This window comes from Rhizophagus irregularis, chromosome 23 (assembly GCF_026210795.1).
Source record: "Rhizophagus irregularis chromosome 23, complete sequence".
NCBI lineage: Eukaryota > Fungi > Glomeromycota > Glomeromycetes > Glomerales > Glomeraceae > Rhizophagus > Rhizophagus irregularis.
Window position 1 is genome coordinate 1,017,487 of NC_089451.1, and position 24,776 is coordinate 1,042,262.

Sequence of the window (24,776 nt, forward strand, 5' to 3'; positions counted from 1 at the left end):
GAAAAAAGTAAAACTTTGATTTCTGATAATAAAAATAATCCTTAAGTGTTTAAAAATGATATTGTATTTAAACTCAAATCATTGATTAATGACACAAAAATATAGTGATTTAATGATGTCATAAATTTTATACTCAAAAAATACTATAATCATCTCTTTAATTCAGTCAACAAGTTGCTCTTTAGAATAATTACTATTACGTTATTGAATTATTGATGTACTACTATCTATGGGGAATGATAATAAAAGATATCGCTATATTAATAAGAAAATAAGTTAATTTTAAAATATATAATTTTTTATTTATAACAATATTAGTTACATTTTATTACCGTAATTGTCCGGAGCGAAGCGAAGGACTATAATCACTATATATGACTACGCAATGATCGATCATGTGAATTTCTCTGTCCCTTGCGTAACGTCATCCAATAAAATCGCAACTTACCGTTTCCTAGTCTATTATAATTTGCATAATCAGCGAAATTAGAATAGACAATTTAGTTTGTTAACTATAAAATAAATAAATGAAATAAATGAGGTTTTATATTCATAATGCATACATGGCATAAATGGAATGTGAATAATAATACCAAGTAAAAAAGATTTAAAATATTTCCCAAGAAAAACAAAAAGCATAAAAGTACTACGTGCGTGATTAAATAAATATGCTTATTCTTCAAAGATAGTAAATAAATTAAATTGAAGAAACTCTATCACTTACAGGATACTTTGAAAATTTGACATGATACAGCAAAAGGTGATGACAAAGCGACAATCAAGCCATATTAATCGTAAACAATACGTTCAAATTCAAGAATTCTAAAGAGGAATATGCAGGAAATATTAGAAGGATTAAATTATATAACATTAAATTTGAAATGCGACCATAAAGTGTATAAAAATTAATTTATTACTCTTTTATGATTTTATAACGCACACATAATATTATCTATTTTCTGTTTAATTTATAAAACCTTTATTTAAAAAATTCCAATCATAATAAATATATTCAAATAAAAATATACATAGTAGTGATAAAAATAAATAGTAAATAATAGATACAAATAAAGAAATTTATATTCTGAATATTTGTAAATTTTCTCCCTTTTCTTTTCTTTAGTTATTGTTATCTATAAGAATGAAATAAATTGTTAATTATTATTGGTAAAATTAACCATGTAAAAAGTAAGTTATTATAAATCAGTACCTAAGTTGAGATTTGTGAAATCTATTGCTTCTATGGATTCTAGAAAATAAAAAAAATAGTATATTAGAAGTATTTCAAGAATACTTTTATAAAATAAGCTAATTCATTGCTAATTACCTGAATATTCTCCAATCGAATTATCATCATCTTTGTCATCAACAGCATTTTTTGGTTCTGGAAGATTTTAAAAGTCTAAAAGTCTACTCGTGTAAACTGCTTGAGGATTTGTAGTATATGAAAGAGAGGTACCATTATATGGTAATGAAGTAGAAGTAAACTTTTTATTGATTTTATCTGCTTCTTCAGCTTGCTTTTTGATTTCCTGATCACTCTTACGTGTACTTGAATGATATAAATCATTAAGTAGTTCATATAATTCATTATCTTTAGGTCGTTTTAAAGGATCAGCATCCCAACATTGTTTAATTATGTCCAAAATTAGTTGAGGAATTTTATAATTAGATTTTGGTCTAAGCCCTTGGCAAATGCTAATTGCTAAGATTTTATCATGAGCAATATCATGATAAGGAGGAAGCCCTGTACAGACTTCATATGCAATAATCCCCAATGCATAAATATCACTTTCTTGAGTATATTCTTTTCCTCTTAAAACTTCAGGCGCTACATAAGGTAATACTCCATATACTTTTTTACACTCATCTTGAGATGATTTTACATTTGCTGGTCGACATAATCCTAAATCAGTAATATAAGTATACTTACTATCTTTTAACATATTACCACAATGAAAATCACGATGAACTAATCCATTTTTATGAATAGAATAGAGGCCTTCTGCAATCCCTCGTAAAGTATCTAACTTATTTTCCCACGTTATTGAATTAAATCTATTATTTAAATATTGTCTTAAACTACCATCTTTTGCATATGCCATTACTATCATAAAATTATTAGACACTGGATCTTTAGTAATGCCAAAACATTGAGCTACAGGATATGTATTAACCACAGTATATGATTCAATCTAAAAAAGAATTTATAATAATAATAAATAATAGTTTAACATTTATAATAGAACAGAAGCTTGAAAATTATATACAAATAAGTAACTTACTTCCTTTAAAAATTCGGATGTAATATCCTGAGAATTATGTAAACATTTTAAAGCAACAGGAAAATTTTCATGTTTACCACCCCAATATTTGCTTTTCCCCCATTGATTATTTTCAAAATCCCATTTTATTATATATCCATCTTTCCAAATTGCTTTATAAATAGTTCCAAATCCTCCTTTGGCCAAATATTCAACATTTTCAAATCTATCATATTCAATCCACTCTAAAATTTCATATCGTGTTTTAGCATTAAGTTGTGCTTTTTGAATAAGCTTATCAACTTTATTATTTCCACTAGTCCAATTTTTAAAGTTCTGTTGAAATTTACATTGACACCAATCATAACAAGTATTAGGCTGCTTACAATCTTTGCATAAACCATTCCTTTTATAACGTTCTTTTAATTCTTCATCTAATATTAACTTCTCAATTAATAATTTTTGTTCATCTGTTAATTTCCGATAATTAAAATCTTTAATTTGCTCAAATACATCGTCACTAAGCTTAAATTCTTCCATGACAGTTTTATGTTTTACAGTGTAAAGGGGTTTTTTTTAAGAAAAAAAAAATCCCCAAAAATTACAGCCTTATAAAACGTATTACAGTTGTACAGCAGCGATCGACAAATCTTATTTTAATTTGGGTAGTTTGATGAATCAGCTGTGATCACAAAAGAAATACTCTGTAATACAAAATTTCACGAGAAAAAAATTATCTTTCATCTTGCCAAAGTTAATATTTTATTTTCATTTGTTATTAGACTTGAAAAAACTAATGACAACCCTGTAAAAAAGTTTCTGGGGAAAATTCCGATAAATGATCATTTCTCTAGTTTTCATCCCAACAAAACTCTGATATGTGATCAATTTTCTAAAAAATTTTTTATAGGGCAATTGGATGATGTATTTTCAGTTATATAAATCCAACAATTCTAACTATGAATCCAATTATTCTTAATGCAAGCTTTAATATACTATCATTCTTATGATTCAATGAACTAATAAAGTATATAACTAAAAAAATTTTTGTCATTTTTAGGTAAAGAAGTATAAAGGAAATTAATGAATGAAGTCAGTTAATAATACATACTAAATACAATAATAAACGTTAAATTAATTATGCTTTATATAGAAAAAAGAAAAATTTTGACCGTTAGTAAATAAACATAATTATTGGTAATAATGTATAACTAAAAACCAACAATTTAGAATTTCCTTTCATTATCATAACACCATTCTTTCCAATAATATTAACGTTTTATTCTATTTCCTTCAGTGCTTCCAAAATAAGATTGTTTTAAATTCTGCTTGTAGTAAATCATTGATTAATGACTCAAATAATTTCAAAATATAGCAGCTTCATTAATGTCATACTAAATTTTATGCCAAAAATGCTATAATTATTTCTTTAATTCAGTCAACAGGTTAGCTTTTTAAAATAACTACTTGTATTATTTTATTGATGTACTACCCTATAAAAATTTTTATCAGAGTTTTTTCCAGAATTTTTTTATAGGGCTATATATGATAGAAGATATTGCTAGCTATATTAATAAGAAAATTAGTTAATTTTAAAATATTAAAAAAAAATTTTAATTTCTTAATTAATAACATTATTAGTTACACTTATTACTGTAATTGTCTGGAGTGAAACGAAGGACTATCTATATATAACTATGCAATGATCGATCATGTGAATTTCTCTGTTCCTTGTGTGACGCCATCTAATGAAATCGTAACTTACAGCGGTTTCCGTTTCCTAGACTATCATAATTTACATAATCAGTGAAATTAGAATAGAAATTAGAATAGACTATTTTAGTTTGCTAACTATAAAATAAATGAAATAAATGAGGTTTTCATTTATACTGCACACATGGGATAAATGGCATGTGAATAGTAATACTAAGTAAAAAAGGGTTAAAATATTTCTCAAGAAAAACAAAAAGCATGAAGGTACGTGCGTGATTAAATAAATATGCTTATTTTCCAAAGGTAATAAATAAATTAAATTGAAGAAACTCTATCACTTGCAGGATACTTTGAAAATTTGACATACAGAAAAAGGTGATGACAAAGCAACAATCGAGCCATACTAATCGTAAAAAACGCGTCCAAATTAAAGAGGAATACACAGTGAATATTAGAAGGATTAAATTATATAATGTTAAATTTGAAAATGCGACCATAAAATGTATAAAAATATTACCGTAAAGTCCCGAATATAAGCAACCTTTTTTTGTTATAGGGGTGCTTATATTTGGGTAAATTTATATATTTGGTATATTGTAGTATTGGCCAAAATTATCATAGTGTTGGTCAAGGGTGCTTACTTTCGGGTAATATAAAAATCTGGGGTGCTTATATTCGGGGTGCTTATAATCGGGACTTTACGGTATTTATTACTTTTTATGATTTTACAGTATAACGCACACATAATATTATGTATTTTCTGTTTAATTTATAAAACCTTTACTTAAAATATTCCAATCATAATAAATATATTCAAATAAAAATATGCATACTGTTGTAGTGATAAAGAAAATAAATAGTAAATAATAATAGATATAAATAAAGAAATTTATATTCTAAAGATTTGTAAATTTTCTCCCTTTTCTTTTCTTTAGTTATTGTTATCTATAAGAATGAATTATTAAAATAAATTGTTAATTATTATTGGTAAAATTAACCATGTAAAAAGTAAGTTATTATAAATCAGTACCTAGGTTGAGATTTGTGAAATCTATTGCTTCTATGGATTCTAGAAAATAATAAAAAATAGTATATTAGAAGTATTTCAAGAATACTTTTATAAAATAAGCTAATTCATTGCTAATTACCTGAATATTCTCCAATCGAATTATCATCATCTTTGTTATCAACAGCATTTTTTGGTTCTGGAAGATTTTTAAAGTCTAAAAGTCTACTCGTGTAAACTGCTTGAGGATTTGTAGTATATGAAAGAGTAGTACCATTATATGGTAATGAAGTAGAAGTAAACTTCTCATTTATTTTATCTGCTTCTTCAGCTTGCTTTTTGATTTCACTATCATCATCATAATTGCTATCATCTAATTCATCATATAAATTATCTACTAACTTATATAACTCTTGTGCTTTAGGTCGTCTTGAAGGATCTGCATCCCAACATTGTTTAATTATGTCCAAAATTAGTTGAGGAATTTTATAATTAGATTTTGGTCTATTCCCTTTACAAATGCTAATTGCTAAGATTTTATCATGAGCAATATCATGATAAGGAGGAAGCCCCGTATAGACTTCATATGCAATAATTCCAAATGCATAAATATCGCTTTCTTGAGTATATTCTTTTCCTTTTAAAACTTCAGGCGCTACGTAAGGCAATACTCCATATACTTTATTACATTCTTCTTGAGAAGATTTTACATTTGCTGGTCGACATAATCCTAGATCAGTAATATAAGTAAAATGACTGTCTTTTAACATATTACCACAATGAAAATCACGATGAACTAATCCATTTTTATGAAGAGAATGGAGGCCCTCTGCAATCTTTAATAAAGTATATAACTTATCATTCCACGTTATTGAATTAAATCTATTATTTAAATATTGTCTTAAACTACCATCTTTTGCATATGCCATTACCAACATAAAATTATTAGACACTGGATCTTTAGTAATGCCAAAACATTGAGCTACAGGATATTTATTAATTACAGTATATGATTCAATCTAAAAAAAGAATTCATAATAATAATAAATAATAGTAAGTTTAACATTTATAATAGAACAGAAGTTTGAAAATTATATACAAATAAGTAACTTACTTCTTTTAAAAATTCGGATGTAATATCCTGAGAATTATTTAAACATTTTAAAGCAACTGGAAAATTTTCACGGCCACTATTACCCCATTCTTTACCTCTTTTCCATTGATTATCTTCAGAATTCCAATATCTTATATAACCATCTTTCCAAATTGCTTTATAAATAGTTCCAAATCCTCCTTTGGCCAAATATTCAACATTTTCAAATCTATCATATTCAATCCACTCTAAAATTTCATTAAATATTTTAGCATTAAGTTGTGCTTTTTGAATAACCTTATCAACTTCATTATTTCCACTGGTCCAATTTTTGAAATTTTGTTGAAAATGTTTCGAATTACATGATTTACACCATTTTCTATCAGTTTTAGGCTGCTTACAATCTTCGCATAAACCATTCTCTTTATAACGTTTTTTTAATTCTTCGTCTAATATTAACTTCTCAATTAATAATTTTTGTTCATCTGTTAATTTCCGATAATTAAAATCTTTAATTTGCTCAAGTACATCGTCACTAAGCTTAAATTCTTCCATGACAGTTTTATGTCTTACAGAGTAAAGGGTAAAAAAAAGGGCAACCTTATAAAACGTATTACAATTGCACAGCAGCGATCGACAAATCTTATTTTAATTCGGGTTAAACAAGTAGTTTGATAAATCAGCTGATCATTTGATGATACAGAAATTAAATAAAATACTATGTAATACAAAATTTCACAAAAAAAAAAAAAAAAAGATTTATCTTTCATCTTGACCAAAGTTAATATTTTATTATTATTTGTTATTAGGCCACACAAATACAATTTTTCGGTTCATGTAACATTGAAATTTAAAATTGACCCGGGGATTCAGGGTTTATTGTTTATTAATAAAAAGTTTTATATATAAAATCGTGACATCTGATTGGTTGACTTTTAAAGGAGAGGGTACAGAAGTTCTCAGCCACGTGATAAACTTACCCGCCAATAAAATTACGTATTAGTCACGTGATAAACTTTTATATATAAACTTTTTTTTATTAAAATTTGAAAAAGTGACCCGGCCGGGTGAAGTAACCGAAAAATCGAATTTGTGTGGCCTTACATTATATTGTACAGATTATTGTTCTTAAACTTGAACAACCCTATAAAAAATTTTCTGGGGAAAATTCTGATAAATGATCATTTCTCTAGTTTTCATCCCAAAAAAACTGAAGTGATCAATTTTCTAAAAAATTTTTTATTGGCAATTGGATGATGTATTTTAATTTTTTGATCCAACAATTCTAACTACGAATCCAATTATTCTTAACACAAGCTTTTTTGACAATGATTTAATATATCGTTCTCATGATTCAATAAACTAATAAAGTATATAACTAAAAAAAAATTTTTGTCATTTTTAGGTAAAAGAAGCAAGTATAAAGGAAATTAATGAATGAAGTCAGTTAGTAATTATGCTTTACATAGAAAAAAGAAAAATTTTGACTGCTTGTAAATAAACATAATTATTGTTAATAATGTATAACTAAAAACCAACAATTTAAAATTTCCTTTCATTATAACGCCACCATACTTTCTAATAACATTGACAATTTATTCTATTTCCTTTGGTGCTTCCAAAATAAGATAATATTTAAATTCCGCTTGTAGTAAATCATTGTTGGTTAATGACTCAAATAATTTCAAAATATAGAAACTTAATAATATCATAAATTTTAAAATACTAAAATTATTTTTTAATTCAACAGATTGCTCACGGCTTATATTGCATTATTGATGTACTAGTACTTACTATCTATGGACGATGATTCTAAAATTCTAAAATATTAAAAAGTTCTTAATTTCTTAATTTGCTTAGGTTAATTTCATAATAGCGCATTACGTAGGGATTGCATTTGATAATTTATAGGTATTAATATAATAAATAAATGAGATTTTAATTATATTACATACGGTATATGTCATAATGCGTGATAAGATAAAGTAAAAAAAGGTTAAAATATTATAAATGCACAGTACGTGAGTGAATAGGTAAATATGCAGAATTAACTTGTAATAAGAATATTGTTGTAAATAACACCTTTTGTTTGTTTTTTTTTATTTTTATCGTAAAAAAAAATGAAAGTACAGTTCTTTAATTTAACAAAAACTTATTCAAGACGTTAAGATCGGAACAACAATTAAGACAGAGTTCTATGGGTTTATATTACTCACTATATAAATTTGTATAACAATTGAGAAATTTTTAAAAGCAAATTTCAAATTCCATTCATTGATCGATTTTGATGCTTTACTTTGTTTGTATTGAACATTCTTCATTCTTCTTTTAAGCTTATAACGGTACTGGTTTTCGGGTATAAGACATAAATTCAATAATGTTTTTAATATTAAGCTATATTTACTTTTAGTTTAGTCTGTTTAGAATGTTTTACAATAATAATAATAATAAATTTGTTTGATACATTTACTCATAAGTCAACACTTAACTATTGTGATAATAATATAGTACGGTTATATTTTATTATTTTATGCTAATTATATAATAATTTTGAAAATACAATATAATTAAAAATAAAATTAATAAAACATACTTTGATTTTTTGTGATCTTATAAAATTTATTTAATTATACTAAAATAATATTATATAGTATGTGTAATAGAAGCTGCATGTGTAGATGTCAGATAAAAAATTTCATGCTGTAAAATTTTCCGTTGAAATATTCTTAATCATGAAATAACATTTGAGATATTCGAGTCTTGTACTACACAGATTTTGCCATTTTTCGTATTATTTGAATTAAGCATAAGCGAAGAAAGGTCAAAAACTTTATAATAGTCCTACACAAGGGTTTCATTAAGATAAGCAAGAATATGGAAGTGCAAAATACTCAATGAAAAAAAAAAACAAATTTACCAAATATTCTAGGATCACAAATTGGTTGTAGAGTTATGTCTCAATAATAAATATACATAAAACAAATCTGTAACGGTAAAATTAAAATTTTTATACTAAATATTAATTGACCACAATTTTTTATTTTTGTCAAAAAACGTTGTAAAAAAAAATAAAATAAATTTTTTTCTGTTTTTAATATTAAAATACAATAAATAAAAAAAATTAAATTAAATTAGAAGTAGCCGTGATGATGAGATCGAGGCAGATCCATGAAATAACAGGTTTATACCACGGAGACTAAACATCCTGTATACTATTTTTAACTACCGATAGACTTTTTAGCTTATCCTTTCAAATTCATTAATTAATAAGGAAAATCATGGCCGACTATTAGGAAACGTAACATAAACTTTATTATAAAATTATAACAAAACAATATCCTAAAAAGAATATAAAGTACATAATAACAAAACCAATAAATAATAATTTATACTGTCCGAGTATTATAATCACATGATCATCAATGTTAGCGTGATTGTCATACATGCATAACATGCAGCGATTGCAGCGTGACAAACATCTTACGCTTCGGACAATAAAAGATCTTTTTACTGAAAACTGTAAGTTTGTTTCCTTAAATTTAGTTGCTTTACATATATATAATCTATTGAGTAAAAAGCAAAACAGGTCAATAAACCGGCCAAAACTTTTTAATTGAACATTCTCTTTTTCTGCTATTAAATTAAATATTATTTTTTGATCATGTTATTATTAAAATACATCATGTATGACGTAGTTTATATTTCATAGTTTAACTAAATAAAGCCTTTTTATAACATATCGAATATGATTATTTAGATGTGATAAATCATTTTAAGAATTTAAAATCAGTAAATTATTATGAAACAATGGAGCTTCGTCATTAACAATAGACGACTTCTTTAATATTTTTTTTCAGCTGTTTGAATATATTTATTTCTTTTATTTGGCAAGTTTATATACTCGAGATTAAACCCTATTTACCGTAGTTCGTAGTTCCACGTTTACATTAAGGTTGTTTCCAAAATAGAAAAGTAATCATTTTATCAAAAACATATAACTTAAAAGTACTACGCGATAATATAAAAATTTATTTCCAAGTGTAAGAAGTTTACTTAATAGTTAAAAAGTAAATACCATAATGATATGTTAATTTATTTATAAAAAAATAAAACTCGTATAAAGTGATAACGAAATAAAAATAAGATAAATTATATAATATTGTATAATAAAAGTAAATAATACATATTTGAAGTTAAATTATGAATACTTGTAATTTGTTCTTTATCTTCCATTTAATTGCTTTCATATATTAATTAATTCGTAATCCATCAACTCCATCAACTACTGCAAAGGATCTGCAGAAAAGAGGAATCTGACGTGGCGTCAAATAAAAGTAAAAAAATTATGCGTAACAAATCATAAGGGATTCTATAATATAAAAATAAAAAGAAAAGATTAATAATAATTATACCATTTATAAAATATGTTATACTATATAGATACCTGAATATTCCTCCTCCTCATCATCATTTTTGGGTTCTGGAAGATTTTTAAAATCCAAAAGTCTGCTCGTATAAATTGCTTGAGAATTTATAGTATATGAGAGTATAATACCGGTGTATAATGATGAAGTAGTAGTTAATTTTTCATTAATTTCATCAGCTTGTTCAATTTGATTATTGATTTCATGATTACTACTATAGTATAAATTATACAATAAATTATGTAATTTGTTCGCTTTAGGTCGTTTTAAAGGATCTGCATCCCAACATTGTTTGATTATGTTCAAAATTACTTGAGGAATTTTATAATTAGATTTTGGCCTTAGTCCCCGACAGATATTAATAGCTAAGGATACTTCATGAGCAATATCATGATAAGGAGAAAGCCCCGTACAAACTTCATATGCTATAATTCCAAACCCATAAATGTCACTTTCTTGGGTATATTCTTTTCCTCTTAAAACCTCAGGTGCTACATAAGGTAATACTCCATATACTTTTTTATATTCATCTTGTGATGATTTTATATTAGTTGACCGACATAATCCTAAATCAGTAATATAAGTATAATTATTATTATGATTCAATATATTACCACAATGAAAATCGTGATGAATTAATCCTTGATTATGAATATCATAAAGTCCATTCGCAATCCTTCGTAAAATATCCAATTTTTCTCTCCATTTCATTGAATTAAAACTATTATTTAAATGTTGTCTTAAATTGCCATTTTCTGCATATTCCATTACCATCATAAAATTATTAGATGTAGGATCCTTAGTAATACCATGACATCGAATTACAAAAATCGATTCGATTTTTATATGTGATTCGATCTATAAAGAATTCATAATAGTTAGTTAAATTATCAAAAAAAATTTATTTATAAGTTACTTACTTCTCTTAAAAATTCGGCTGTAATATCTTGCGAATTATGTAAACATTTTAAAACGACTGGATAATTTTCATACGTTTTACTACTCTTTTTGCTTCTTTCCCATTGATTGTTTTCAAGATTCCAATCTAATATATAACCATCTTTCCAAATTGCTTTATAAGTAATTCCAAATCCACCTTTGGCTAAATATTCAACTTTTTCAAGTTTATCATATTCAATCCATTCTAAAACTTCACTACAATCATTACTTTTAATTTGTAAACTTTGAATAAACTTATCAACTTCATGATTTCCACTTGTCCAATTTTTAAAATCTTCTTGAAAATGTTTAGAATTACATGATTGACACCAATAATTATTATAATAATGACCAGCCTTAGGTTGTTTACATTCTCTACATAAACCGTAATCTTTATAACGTCTATTCAATTCTTCATTTAAAATTAACTTCTCAATTATAGCACTTTGTTTTATAGTTAAATTCCCCCATTCAAAATCTTTTATTTGTTCAATTATTTCATCGTTTAGCTTAATTTTTTCCATATTGAATTAAATGAATTTTATGTACAAAACAAAAATAAAGTGGATTTATTGCTGTGTCCCTTATAAAAACGTTGTTACGTATTATAATTTACAAAGTAGTGATGAGTAACAATAAAGTCGCTCAAGAATCAGCTGATGATCACCAAATATCACAAATACTACAACGATCATAACAGAGTAAAACTTTTATTAACAAAAATCAAATAAAATATTCCGAACTCGATTTCACAAAATAAAAAAAAACTTCTATCGAACATTCTACATTATTATTTTTCTTTTTTAAGTACCATCTTTTAATCATTATATCGTATGATATTGTAAAACGTAAATGTGAAACATCATAATTAAGGATAATGTAAATAAATATATTCATAAAAGGAGAAATTTCAAATGTTGTAATAATAATAATAAACAAAGACAAAGACCAGCCAGTATATGTATATATGGAATTATGGATTGTTACTTTTAACATACTAATTTCTTTTATTTAGGCTTCTATTGGTCGGTTTTTAAGTTTCCTTTGATGCAAATAAGACAAAAATAATGATTAAATTCTTTAAGTCTCTGTTAATTCTCAAAAGCAGAGACAAATTTGTGCCTCCTTATTTCATTTTGGTAATTCGGAGTTACGCTATTTCACTCAAAAACAATAAAAAAAAAGTTACAATCATCGTGATATTTATTATGAATAAAGCAATTATGCATAATAAACGAATGAGTATATATGGGTTTAGCCAATTTGATATTATGTTAGCAATTAAAATGTAATTTGGTCGTACAAATTTTTAAAATTTTTTTGGAACGTTTATATTTTGACTATAAATAATTGACAAATTTTTAATGGCGGTTAAATTAAGTTTAACCGGTTTATTAACCACCTGTTGATTTTTTTAAAAAAAGTTAACACACTTTCTAGAAACGAATAATAAAATTTTAGAAAAGAATAAATAATACAAAAGTTAAAGTTTAAAATATGAAGATACCGATTTTTACAAACAAATGGTCGCTATGTTTAATCATTTTGTATTAAAATTATTATTATATTATTTTTTCGTAGCTATTACTAATTAATTCATTTTACAATTGTAATGGATGTGTAATTAAGTTATTTAACGTCAGAATTAATGTCTAATTTTTCTGGAATTCGTATGAAATGGGCACTTTGAAATTTTTTTATCGATTTAAATATATTTTTGAAGGGGCTTGCATTATACGCTAGTTACTGCAGGAAAATATTTCTATTTTTCTTTTCAGATTTCATCTAGTTATCGCATTATCAGTGGGCGCAGTGATTTTCCAGCCACCAATCTTACAATCGAGTGATTAGCTGAGTTTATAAATGACCGGGAATCTTCGTTTACTTATTTCCCGGCCTCATATAGATAGCCGGGAAATTACTAATTTTAGTTTAAAATTGTTAAGTTTAAAATAGTTAGTGACACGCTCCACCATTTATTTCATGGGAAGGGAACATTCGGGAAAAAAACCCATAAACAATACAAATATTAGAAATTTATAATCAAATCCAAATTTTTGATAATGTGACAAAGTTAATGAAAAAAATCAATTTATTACTTTTAATTTCACCCCATTTATTCACTGCACAGCAAATAATCATTTTATTTTAAGATAATAAGTACCATATTATAAATGAATAACAAATAATAAAATACAAATAAAGAATTTTTACGTTCCAAACATTTTGTTTGCTTACATTTATTTAGTTACTTTTACTCATATAATAAACAATAAATGTGATTACCAAAGTTGTTAATATAATAGAATTAAGTATGGATTCTATAATATATAAATGATTTTATATTAAATATATTTCATTTTATAAAGATAAACAAATTAATTTTAATTACCCGAATTATCATCATCATCAGTATCAACATTTCGGGGTGCTGGAAGATTTTTAAAATCTAAAAGTCTACTAGTGTAAATTGCTTGAGAATTTATAATATATGAAAGAGTAATACCATTATATGAAGATGAAGAACGTATTAACTTTTCATTAAACTCATTCACTTTTTCAATTTGCTTATTAATTTCAAGATCACTATCATAATTTGAATAAATATTATTATATAAATCATGAAATAAATTATATAATTCGTTCGCTTTAGGTCGTTTTAAAAGATCTGCATCCCAACATTGTTTAATTATGTTTAAAATTATTTTAGGAATCTTATAATTAGATTTTGGTCTCTGTCCTTGACAAATTCTAATAGCCAAAAATCCATCATGAATAATATCATGATAAGGAGGAATCCCTGTACAGACTTCGTACGCAATAATTCCAAATGCATAAATATCACTTTCTTGAGTATATTCATCTCCTCTTAAAACTTCAGGTGCTACGTAAGGTAATACCCCATATACTTTTTTATGATCACCTTGAGAATATTTTACATTTGCAGGTTGATATAATCCCAAATCAGTGATATAAGTAAAATTTCTACCTTTTAATATATTACCACAATGTAAATCATGATGGATTAATCCTTTTTTATGAATATCGTCAAGGCCACTTGCAATATGTCGTAAAATATCCATTTTTTCATCCCACTTCATTGAATTAAAACTATTATTCAAGTATTGTCTTAAACTACCATTTTCTACATATTCCATTACTATCATAAAATTATTAGATTCTGGATCCTTAGTAAAACCATGACAACGAGTTACGTAATGCGAATTAGTCGCAATAATATGTGTTTCAATCTAAAAAAAAAAAGAATGAAAAGAATGAATAATTAAATATTTATTATAAAAAGGGAAACATTTCGAAATAATATAAAAAAGTAACTAACTTCATTTAAAAATTCTACTGTAATATCTTGTGAATTATGTAAACATTTCAAAACAACAGGATAAGTTTCATCACTTTTTTTACCTCTTTTCCATTGATTATTTTCAGAATTCCAATATTCTATATAACCATCTTTCCAAATTGCTTTATAAGAAGTTCCAAAACCTCCTTTTGTTAAATATTCAATATTTTCAAATCTATCATATTCGATCCATTCCAAAATTTTACTATAATATTTAGCATTAAGTTGTAATTTTTGAATAAATTCATTAATTTCATTATTTCCACTAGTCCAATTTTTGAAATTTTGTTGAAATTTACATTGACACCAACCATAAGTAATTTTTGGTTGTTTACATTCTTTACATAAACCATAATCTTTATAACGTATTTTTAATTCTTCATTTAATATTAGTTTATTTATTAACAAATTTTGTTCTTCTGTTAAGTTAAAATGATCGAAATCTTTAATTTGTTCAAATATATTATCACTGATTTTAATATCTTTCATATTGAATAAATATCAATTTTTTATGATTTTTTGCATGAAACAAAATATAAAACTTTTTTTTTTTCAAAAAAGAAAAAAAAAATTATTAAGTACGTATTACAGTTGCACAGCAGTGATTGACAATTCTGATTTATAATATTTATAATTCAAATCAGCTGATGGATGATCACAAGAATAAAATTTCGTTAATATAGTAAAAAATTTTCTTTAGACTATTCAAGACAAAAAATTTATAAAATATTCTGAAATACTGATTTCATAATTTCAACTAATTTGCTAATTAAATTTGAGAAATTTGAGATAATTAATAATATTTGGATAATAGTTTTATAAAGTGTGATTCCATTATCTTTATTTTACTACGTATTGATAATGATAATGGAGATTCATTGTAAAAAGAAAATAATTATTTTATCATTAGATATAAAGGTATATTAACGAGTAAATTTATCAGTGTAAATTAATGATATTTTCAAAAATATTTATATCTTACAAAAAAGGAAAAGGTAAAATTTTAATAACATACTAGATATAACCATCGATATTATCGCCATCATTGTTCTTTTATAATACGGGTTATACGGTTTTCATTATTAATTGTATTTAAACTCTCATTTTTTTTAGTTAGTGCCTATAAATATTTTCTCGAAATATATTAATAATTTCTTTTAATAACTTTTGAAATAATGATTATCGTTATAAGAATATCAACTATGATTATCGCGATATAATAAAATATATATGTCAAGTTTTACCAATAATTATTAATTAAATGTTATTGCTAACTTAAATTAGCGATATGAACTTTTTTGTTAATTTATTTTTCTTTAGTACCTCCAAAAACAAAATCAATATTAGAATCATTTAAGCTCTTTTAAATTTTTTGTTAATGATATAAATATTTCCTCAAAATATGACTCTCAAATATACTTTAATCATCTTTTTAATAAAAATAAAATATGTTATACTTTAAAATAATTTATATTATGATTACGTAAAGTAATCGCTAGTATTAGGCTGTTTACATTTTTTGCATAAACCATACTCTTTATAATGTCTTTTCAATTCTATATTTAATATTTGATTATCAATTAACAAATTTTGTTCAATCGTTAATTACAATGTTTAAAATTTTTTATTTTCTCGATTATATCTTATATCATCACTAAGCTTAAATTCTTCCACATTGGATTAAAGATGCATAAACAAAATGAAAAGGATTTTTTTTTTATAAAAAAAAAAATAAACAGACTGCAACAATCGTGTTTCTTTTCTCTGGATTCTTGGAAACTGGATTTTATACAAGGCTCGGGAATACCGCCAGGTTTATCGTTGTAACACCTGAGCCCATGATAAATCATGTTTGCCACCCCAGGTATTAACAAAATGACTCTTTATTAATAATATAAATAAATACAATAATATGCTTGGTTTAATAACATTAAATAATAAATAAATAAATTATATCAAAATTTCAAATTACGATAATTTTCCCATGTTAGTATCCTTTAATTCCATTAAATTACTTAATGTGGCAATTTTTCATTATAAGAAAAATGCTAAAAGAATCGAATTATTATTTTTCTAAGTGTAAATTATAATACTTAACCATTTTTAATATTTTCTAAAATTCGTGACTAAAGAAATTATTACCGCTCCTTGAGAAATCGCATTTTTCTCCCTTTTTATACTTATTTATGTTTCACCAAATTCTTAATTTAATTCATGGACTTTATCTTTAAAATTTTCCATGAAATTCAAAATATTTTCCATGAGATCGCCTTAGTTATGATTTGTAATAATTTATAATAATAACGTAATGACCTACAAGTTAATCACCTGACAAATCTAGATCACTTGATCTTACTGATCTACTTAGTTTAACGTCAATTTCGGACGCTAAATTTATAACATTGTAATACTATTTTAAAATACTAAATTTTTATACATTAAGTTAAAATATAATACTGCGCCTCACAATTAATAAATTCACTATGTATACTACGGCATTACATCGTAATGATGGCCAGGAGTGCTTCCGACAACTGGATGAAGATTTAGTTTCTGGGGATTTGGATTCAAGGATTAGTGGAGAGCATCATGGATATCATGCGTTAGGAAGTTAACCCAGCCGCAACCGAAACATAGAAGGGGAGGTGAAGAGTTTCCAATGATACGGATTTTTAAATATTTTAAGTTTGTTTTGTAGCGATGATGGTAGATAGTTTTTTTATATATCAGTATAGTTCTTATTGATATACATAGAATAGTCTTTATGTTTATTAGTTCTTTTGTGTTCAACGTATTTATAGTATCTATAGTATAATGTTTCGCTATGAAGTTAGTAGATAAAGACTTTCTCTGTGTATTTTTTTTGTATTGTTTATATATTGTTATGTTTATAGTTATAATTAATAAAGAAATGCGTGTTAATAACAAAAAAAAACAATAATAATAAAATAGAAAAATAAAACGTATACTGCTGCACGGCAAAGATCCGATTTCCCCTAGACCATAAAAATTTCTCACTTGGTCATAAGAAAAAGTCGTGATCACGTCACAGCCTTATTAAATGCAATAAAATAATAATAATATTATTATTATTATTATTTAAGGTGCAATGTTGCTTTTTATTGGAATAAGGGAAGAGAACTTACACAATATCTCAAAACAACTACATTCAATTACATCAGAAATGAAATCTCCTGCACCTCAGCCAATGCTATTCTTCTCCCTCTCTGAGAAAAGTTACTGACCTTCGTTTCATCCTTTAGTCAGTCTTATAACAACTATAACTATCACCTTTATGTTATAGCTTTCTAACCCCTCCAAAAAAATGCAATAAAATATTAATATACCCGAATTCCATAACAAATAAAATAATAATGCTAACTAATTCATAAAATCAAACTGCGATAGTTTCCTCCTATTACCAACACCAATAAAGTATTAATAAAGGAATTAATTTGGCTCTTTTTCATCATGAGAAAAAGGCTAAAAGAATCGACCAATTATATTATAAGGTGAAAACTAAGGTAACAGAGGGCCTTCTAATCCTCGAATAAACCACATATTTATATCTTTTCATGTTACACTGAATCCTAAATAAAGTCGTTCATTAAACTACCAATTAAAATAATAATTTCTAAAATAAAGTATCGAACCAATCCTTCTACAATTAGTAATGACCAACTAATGTCTATCGTCACAATTACTATTAATGTTCCTATATAACTCCAATAAAGTGAAATACTAATTACCAATCAGATTCTAACTTAGTTTGACGACTTTGACGTCATCGCGACCGCAGTAAATAAAAATACTTTTAATACTTTTAAAATTTTATACTCTTAAACTAGATATAATACTGGCCCCCCAAATGCTAGGTAGGTTCAGACGCTATAGTGGTTCGTCCAATCACATGCACGGTCTAGTAAGTATTGTTGGTGTTGTATATTTTTAAATATTACACCTAATAAAGAGAAATAAATACGCTTACCATGTTTAAAAAAATATAATTACATGTTATTACCTAACGATATTTATGTGATGAAATTAAAATGGATTATTCACTATATATGAAATTTTTATTTTGTATTACATGTATGACACGTGCTGATAACATAAAAAAAAGATAAAAATATTGCTCAAGTAAAGCATAATAAAACGTGAGATACACGAGTACAATAAGTTTTTTTGTAAAATCGATGTTTCTTCTTCCTTCTTCCAGCAAGAAATATTAGGAATTTATCATATTATATAGCTAAATCTTTAAATGCGATTGTATTATGATTTTATAACTTTCATTCAATTTATCATAACTATTTATATACTGTATAATTTTATCAAATACTTATTTAAGTTTCTATCACAAAAAAAAATATTCCAATAAAATATATATTGAAGTAGTAATAAAGAAAATAAATAGCAAACAATAGATATTAATAAATAAATTTATATTCTGAATTTGTAAATTTTCTTCTTTTCTTCAGTTGTTTTTATCTATTAAAACGAATTATTAAAGTAAATTGTTAATATTATTAATAAATTAACCATGTCAAAAGCAAGTTAATGTAAATGAGTACCTAGGTCAAGTTTAGTGAAGTCTATTGCTTCCATGGATTCTATAGGATAAAGATAATTTAAATAAGCATTTCAAGAAATTGTGAAAATAAGCTAAGATATGAATTACCTGAATATTCAAATGAATTATCATCATCTTTGTTATCAACAGAATTTTTTGGTTCCGGAAGATTTTTGAAGTCCAAAAGCCTACTCGTGTAAACTGCTTGAGGATTTGTAGTATATGAAAGAGTATTACCAGTATATAATAATGAAGAAGAAGTTAACTTCTCATTAATTTTATCTGATTCTTCAATTTGCTTATTGATTTCATGATCATTCTCGTAATTACTTGAATAGTATAATTTATGTGATAAATTATATAATTCATTTGCTTTAGGTCGTTTTAAAGGATCTGCATCCCAACATTGTTTAATTATGTCTAAAATTAATTGAGGGATTTTATAATTAGATTTTGGCCTAAGCCCTTGACAAATGCTAATAGCTAAGATTTTATCATGAGAAATATTATGGTAAGGAGGAAGTCCTGTACAGACTTCATATGCAATAATTCCAAATCCATAAATATCACTTTCTTGAGTATATTCTTTTCCTCTTAAAACCTCAGGTGCTACATATGGTAGTACTCCATATATTTTCTTATATCCATCTTGAGAAGGTTTTACATTTGCTGGTCGACATAATCCTAAATCAGTAATAAAAGTTAAATTACGTACACTATTTAATATATTACCACAATGAAAATCATGATGAATTAATCCTTTTTCATGAATATTCTTAAGTCCACTTGCAACCCTTGTTAAAATATCCAATTTTTTTTCCCATTTCATTGAATTAAAACTATCATTTAAAAGTTGTCTTAAACTACCATTTTCTGCATAGAACATTACCATTATAAAATCATTAGATATTGGATCTTTAGTAATGCCATAACATCGCACTACATAACTATGATTGTAACTCGCAATAGTATGTGATTCTATCTAAAAATGAATTTATAAATAAAAAATAATAGTAAGTTTAGTATTTATAAAAGGACAATATCTTACATAAAAAAGTAACTTACTTCTCCTAAAAAATCAGCTGTAATATCCTGAGAATTATGTAAGCATTTTAGAACAACTGGAAAATTTTCATAAATATTGCCCCATGTCATTTTATTTCTTTTCCATTGATTATTTTCAGATTCCCATTTTTCTATAAATCCATCTTTCCAAATTGCTTTATAAATAGTTCCAAATCCTCCTTTAGACAAATATTCAACATTTTCAAATCTGTCATATTCAATCCACTCTAAAATTTCTTTACTATTATTAGCTTTAAGTTGTGCTTTTTGAATAAACTTATCAACTTCATTATTTCCACTAGTCCAATTTTTGAAATTTTGTTGAAACTTACATTGACACCAATTACGAGAAGCTTTAGGTTGCTTACAATCTTTGCATAATCCATTATTTTTAAAACGTTTTTTCAATTCTTCATTTAGTATTAACTTATCAATTAACAAGCTTTGTTCTTCTGTTAATTCCCATGGGTAAAAATCCTTTATTTGATCAATTACATTGCCACTGAGCATAATTTCTTCCATATTGGATAATAAAAAGAACAACTCTATGTTTTAACTGAGTAAAAAGGATATTTTTTTTTTAATTTTTTTAAAAAAATCCACGGAAATGATCGACGTTCAAAAAATCAGCTGATGATCACAAAAGTTGAAAAATTTCTTTTTATAGATTCTGACAGAAAAATAAAATACCAATTACATTTTTGTTATTATTTGTGACTATCATTATATTGTACGGAGTACATGGATTAGTAACTAATTGGATAATATATTTTATAATAATTTCAATTCTAACGTGATTTCTTAATCATTTTATTTTTAGTGTGTGACTAGCCGTAGCCCGTTGCATTGCAACAGGATTAAATGAGTTTAAATCAATTAAACAATAAAATTTTTGTTTTATATTTAGATGAATTAGCTCTTATATAATATTAACGTTTTTTTATTTTAAGTAAAAATATATATATATACCTATTCTAACTAAAAAATGATACAAAGCATATTTATCCAATAAAAAATAATAATTTGATTATATCGCCAACCAAACCTAAGAGGTGAAAGAATGAAAGAAAAAAAATAGAAAAAGCTAATAGAGCAATAAGAAAAAATTATTAACAATGACCATGGCATAAGCCTAAAAGATGAAATAAATGAAATAAATAATGACGATAATATATCATACATATATAAAAAATATGTAATAACAGCTGATTTCATAATATACGGGACACCTAATAATTACCGAGAGACGACTCGGTACATTCGGTAAAACTCGGTAAAGTTCAGAATAAGGTAAAACCATATTGTTAGATTCGGAGAGCTAGTGCTTCGATCCAGATTGATCCATTGACAACATTTTTCTATTATTTTTGTCAAACTATAATTTTTGTCAGATTTAAAAAAAATTATTCTTCCACAAATTTTATTAATTTTGGCCAAACTTATAGCTCCAACTCAAATAAACCGATGCCAAACCATAGTAAACCACGGATCGATCCGTTAAAAACCCATCTGGATCGAAGCACTAGTCCGAGCATGGTTTTATTTTATTCTGAGTTATACTGAATCTTACCGAGTTTCTCTCGGCATGGAGTAAAAATGATGGGTGTCCCGTACATTATGAAATCAGCTGAAAAATAAATAAAAAAATTACACAAAAAATACAGCAAATTTTAAAGAACTCGGAAATATTCAACTCGTATGTAATTCAATCTAAAAATGAATTTATAAATAATAAATAATAATCAGTTCAATATTTATGAGAAAACAAAATTTTTAAAAATTACATAAATCACTTCTCTTAAAAATTCGGATGTAATAACCTGAGAATTGTTTAAACATTTTAAAGCAACCGGAAAATTTTCATAATCTCTGTGCGACGTCCATTTGCATCTCATCCATTGATTATTTTCAGAATTCCAATATTCTATATAACCATCTTTCCAAATTGCTTTATAAATAGTTCCAAATCCTCATATTCAACATTTTCAAATCTATCATCATTTTTATATTTAACATCAAGTTGTACTTTTTGAATAAACTTATCAACTTCATTATTTCCACTAGTCCAATTTTTGAAATTTTGTTGAAATTTACATTGACACCAATAAAAAGCAACTTGAGGCTGCTTACAATCTTTGCATAAACCATTCTCTTTATAACGTTCTTTTAATTCTTCATTTAATATTAACTTATCAATTAATAATTCTTCTTCATTTGTTAATTCCCAATAATTAAAATCTTTAATTTGTTCAAATACATCATCACTAAGCTTAAATTCTTCCATGACAGTTTAACACTAGTTTAACAGCTTTTTTTTTCAAAAAAAAAAAAAAAAAACCATGCCATTATTAATATTACAGTCGCACAGCAAATTTTATTTTAATTTAGGCGTTCCAAAAGATCAGCTGATAACCAAAAAGAATTTCGTTAAGAAATTTCTATTTATAGATTCTGGCAGAAATTTAAGAATATAGAAATTAAACAAATACTCCGTAATACAGATTTCACAAAAAAAAAAAAAAAATTTTAATCTTAAGTACAAAACTACTAATTTATTGTTATTTTAATTATCATTAAATTGTAGCTAATAGTAATTAGCAAGTTGCTCTTCAGAATATTTATTACTATCTATAGACAATAATTATAAAAAGTTATTGCTATATTAATAAAACAAAATAAGAAAAGTAGTTATTTCTAAGGTATCAAAAATGTCGTGATTTACTTAAGTAAAATGAATAACATTCATATAATTACATTTTTTATCAAACGTAACGTTACATAATTCACAAAAATATAATAGATTATTTTGCTAACTATATAAGGTTTTCATACATGACGTGTGAATGATAATGTAAAAAAAGATTACTACCAAAGGAAAGCGTAAGGCACGTGAATAATTGAATGTGCTAATTTTATTCCAAAGGTAAAAATTTCAATCTCTTGCAATTATTTTGACAATTTGGCATAAAAAGTGGCAAAGTGACAATCAACTTCATAGTCGTACATATTACGCTCAAACTCAAATTTTCAGAGGAATACAAATAAGGGATATTGGAAAGCTGGAAAGGTTAATAATTCCGTATAGATGACATCAAATATGATAACATCATGATAGTACAGTATTTAGTCATTATTAAGTAATTAAGATCTGCTGAATAACCTAAAGAGCTTTAGTTTCAAATAAAATTAATAAAATGAAGAGACCAATTTAATTTTGATCTTGTTCACTTTTCGTATATATCACTGTTATGTTTGATAACTCTTCATTTCCTCTTTTCGCTTGTTCATTTATTTATTATAAGGGATTGAGAAGAGAATGTAATATATACAGTATGTGTATATTTTACAAATAATTATTATCATTGTATATTGTGCGAAATCCCACAAAAAATTAGTCTAACGTTGATCATTTTAGCTTGTCATAAAACAGGTTCTTTCACTCGCGCTCAAGAGAAGTTAATGAGTAGATCCGATCGACAAAGAATTAAGTCTAAAACCACTCGACCACTCGTGTTAATTTAATATTAAATTTATTATAATACTATTCATATGATAAAAAGTATGCAAAAAACATTTATTACGTACAATAGAAAAGCCACAATTTTTATGTTAATAAGAATTAGTTAAAAGTCAACCCAATTTTAAATAACAATTTTAATAAATTACTAGCAGTCACCCGTTGCTTCGCACCGGGATTAACGTTTTTTAATAAACATATATTACAGATAATAAATTATGCACATAAAAATATTATATAATAAGTAAAGATATAAATAAAAAATCTATAGATTATGGGTTGAAATAGTTTTTTTTTTATTTACAATTAAAAAAATATTGGTTCATAATAAAATGATAAAAATAAATTTTCATTCTTTCTTGAATGCTTTTTAATAAAAGAAATGAATAATATTAAAATAAGTATTATATTAATCATTTAGATAAAAAGAATTATCTATGTAATTTAAAAATTATAATTTATTAATTTTCAATGTAACCATTTTATTTTTACTAAATAAAATAATATATTTATCCTAAATAAAAAATCATGCGAAAACATGTAAAAACAAATAAAAAAAAAATGGGTTGAAAAAATTTTATTAAAGATCGGAAGAGGACCAGAAATAAAATTTATATAATGTAATTTTAGTAATTATAAGTTTCAGATTAGCTAGGTCTTATTTAGTGTAGGTTTGTATTATTTATTTCATGCATTATTGAAAGCCACAAAGCAAATACTACATTTTTCAATGATATAGACGTAAAAGGACAAACAATAAAGCATTACATCACGAACTAATATAAAATTAGTTTTCAACGTTTTTGTTAACTATAGTAAAT

General features: G+C 25.2%; 3 protein-coding genes across 3 annotated transcripts; all 3 read right to left on the reverse strand.

Annotated features, from left to right (window-relative positions):
* Nucleotides 1-10,419: 10,419 nt before the first annotated feature.
* On the reverse strand, nt 10,420-11,963 carry OCT59_015203 (uncharacterized protein; the record flags this gene model as incomplete). The annotated part of the gene is made up of 4 exons (XM_066139853.1): nt 10,420-10,445; nt 10,521-10,925; nt 11,310-11,358; nt 11,421-11,963. The coding sequence occupies 4 exons, from the start codon at nt 11,961-11,963 to the stop codon at nt 10,420-10,422; spliced, it is 1,023 nt and encodes a 340-aa protein (XP_066002688.1).
* Nucleotides 11,964-19,357: 7,394 nt separating this feature from the next.
* On the reverse strand, nt 19,358-20,960 carry OCT59_015204 (uncharacterized protein; the record flags this gene model as incomplete). Its single annotated transcript, XM_066139854.1, has 5 exons — nt 19,358-19,413; nt 19,482-19,793; nt 20,106-20,355; nt 20,439-20,494; nt 20,771-20,960. 5 exons carry the CDS (start codon nt 20,958-20,960, stop codon nt 19,358-19,360), a joined length of 864 nt encoding a protein of 287 aa, XP_066002689.1.
* Nucleotides 20,961-22,362: 1,402 nt separating this feature from the next.
* Nucleotides 22,363-22,722, reverse strand: OCT59_015205 (uncharacterized protein; the record flags this gene model as incomplete). The annotated part of the gene is made up of 1 exon (XM_066139855.1): nt 22,363-22,722. One exon carries the CDS (start codon nt 22,720-22,722, stop codon nt 22,363-22,365), a length of 360 nt encoding a protein of 119 aa, XP_066002690.1.
* Between the last annotated feature and the right edge of the window lie 2,054 nt (nt 22,723-24,776).